The 1644-nt window shown below is 45.4% G+C and overlaps 1 protein-coding gene across 1 annotated transcript in view; it reads left to right on the top strand.

The window, feature by feature from the left end:
• LOC102676500 (cadherin-89D) overlaps window positions 1-1644 on the top strand; it is a 34822-nt gene that overhangs the window by 16219 nt on the left and 16959 nt on the right. Inside the window, exon 7 of the mRNA XM_031515446.1 lies at window positions 1172-1638. Within this exon, the coding sequence (XP_031371306.1) occupies window positions 1172-1638 (467 nt within the window). The remainder of the gene's footprint in view (window positions 1-1171; window positions 1639-1644) is intronic.

The raw sequence follows: 1644 nt of genomic DNA, 5'->3' as shown, positions 1-1644 counted from the left end.
ACCATCGAGCCGTAGCTTCCACGACATTCGTTTTTCCTTTTTTTCTTTTTTTTTTTTTTCTATCCGAATTCCTTTTACTCTTTCTTTCTTTCTAAAAAGAAAAAAAAAACGTTATTATGCTACCAATCACTAATCAATCATTGTTAAAGTTTATTTCTCTTCGTTTTAATTCCATTATCTCATTCCATTATGGATCCAGCAATTGAGGAAAAAAAAAATTGTTTCTCCGTTTCTGTTGTTCACGCGAACCTCTTAATAATCTGGGCTGTTCCACATTACGTGGGGAATGTCGGGGGTCGATACTTTGTTGGAAACCTTGAGGTGTAAATTTCTTTGCAGGAGAGAAAGAAACAAGGAACGTTGCGGTGAGGCACGACGCGATATTTATCGCTGCTCGTTCGACTTTCCACCAATGCGACTCGCCTCGACTCGTTCCACGAGATTTATTCCATTTTAACTCGAGAGTAACGCTTGGCAGATTGACTTTCATCCTCGATTCGCACGATATCGCGTGTATGTATTTTACACTTACAACTCGAAACAAACGTTCGTGTTTTTTCTTTCAAGACTAAATGATCGACGAGGAAGGTGCTTGTATGGATTTTGCTAGGGATATTGAGCCGATTGCGAGTCCAAGTGGCTCACGAGTATAATTGAGTTCGAGAGTTTGTGGAGGGTTTCTAATGTGGGCTGGGTGAGAGGTTGTTGGAGAATCACGCGTTGGAGAGGTGATTAAATTGGTTGAATCGGATGACGCGTCGAAGAGCTCGAGGATCGTTGAATCGAGGATATTGTTTTGATTTATGAATATTAAGATCATCATATCGACGAAATATCCAACGAAACTATATTATAATCTTGGATGAATTTTAATCGTCCAGCTTTCGATCATCTTCCTTAAATGAAATTCGCAACACTGCTTTGAAAGCAAGCAACATTGCTCAAATTCTGTTCCGCTCGAGCGAGTCTTAGCTATTCACTCTCCGTGTACTCGAGTAATTTCAAATCTCTAAAGTTCGCCAATTTTTATCTTAAATAACGTTTAAATTAAATTAATTCGCGTACCCAACTTTTCCCTCCCTCGATTCGAACTTCTCAATTTTCAATCCTCCCCCTCAATAACAATTCTCAAATCGCTTCGAGGGATTTTCTAAACTCTCCTTTCGAACAGGAACACCCGATCTTCGCCCGAATCAACTTCTCCACGCCGATCCAAGCGACCGACAGCGACCGCGACATCGACACGCCCGTCCGCTACGACATCACGTCGGGGAACGAGCGAGGTTTCTTCCAGCTGGACCCGAAAAACGGCACCCTGTACCTGAAACGTGCCATCGACCTGGACGCTGAGCGAAACTTGCCCTCGAACACGTTCACCCTGCAAATCCACGCTTCCCAAGTGGACAACCCCCTTAGATCGGGCGTGGCTAGAGCAGAGATCGAGGTCCTCGATCTGAACGACAACCTGCCCGAGTTCGAGGTGGACCTGTACAACATCAGCATCGTGGAGAATCTGCCGAACGGGTTCAGCGTGCTCCAGGTGATGGCTCGCGACAGGGATCAGAGGGAGAACGGGCAGTTCGACTACGAGCTGGTGGACCCGTCGGGCGCGTTCTCGGTGGACGCGAGATCCGGCTGGTTGAC

Source organism: Apis dorsata, unplaced genomic scaffold, assembly GCF_000469605.1.
Source record: "Apis dorsata unplaced genomic scaffold, Apis dorsata 1.3 scaffold_69, whole genome shotgun sequence".
NCBI classification, from domain to species: Eukaryota; Metazoa; Arthropoda; class Insecta; order Hymenoptera; family Apidae; genus Apis; species Apis dorsata.
This window is presented reverse-complemented; position numbering and strand designations above follow the sequence as displayed.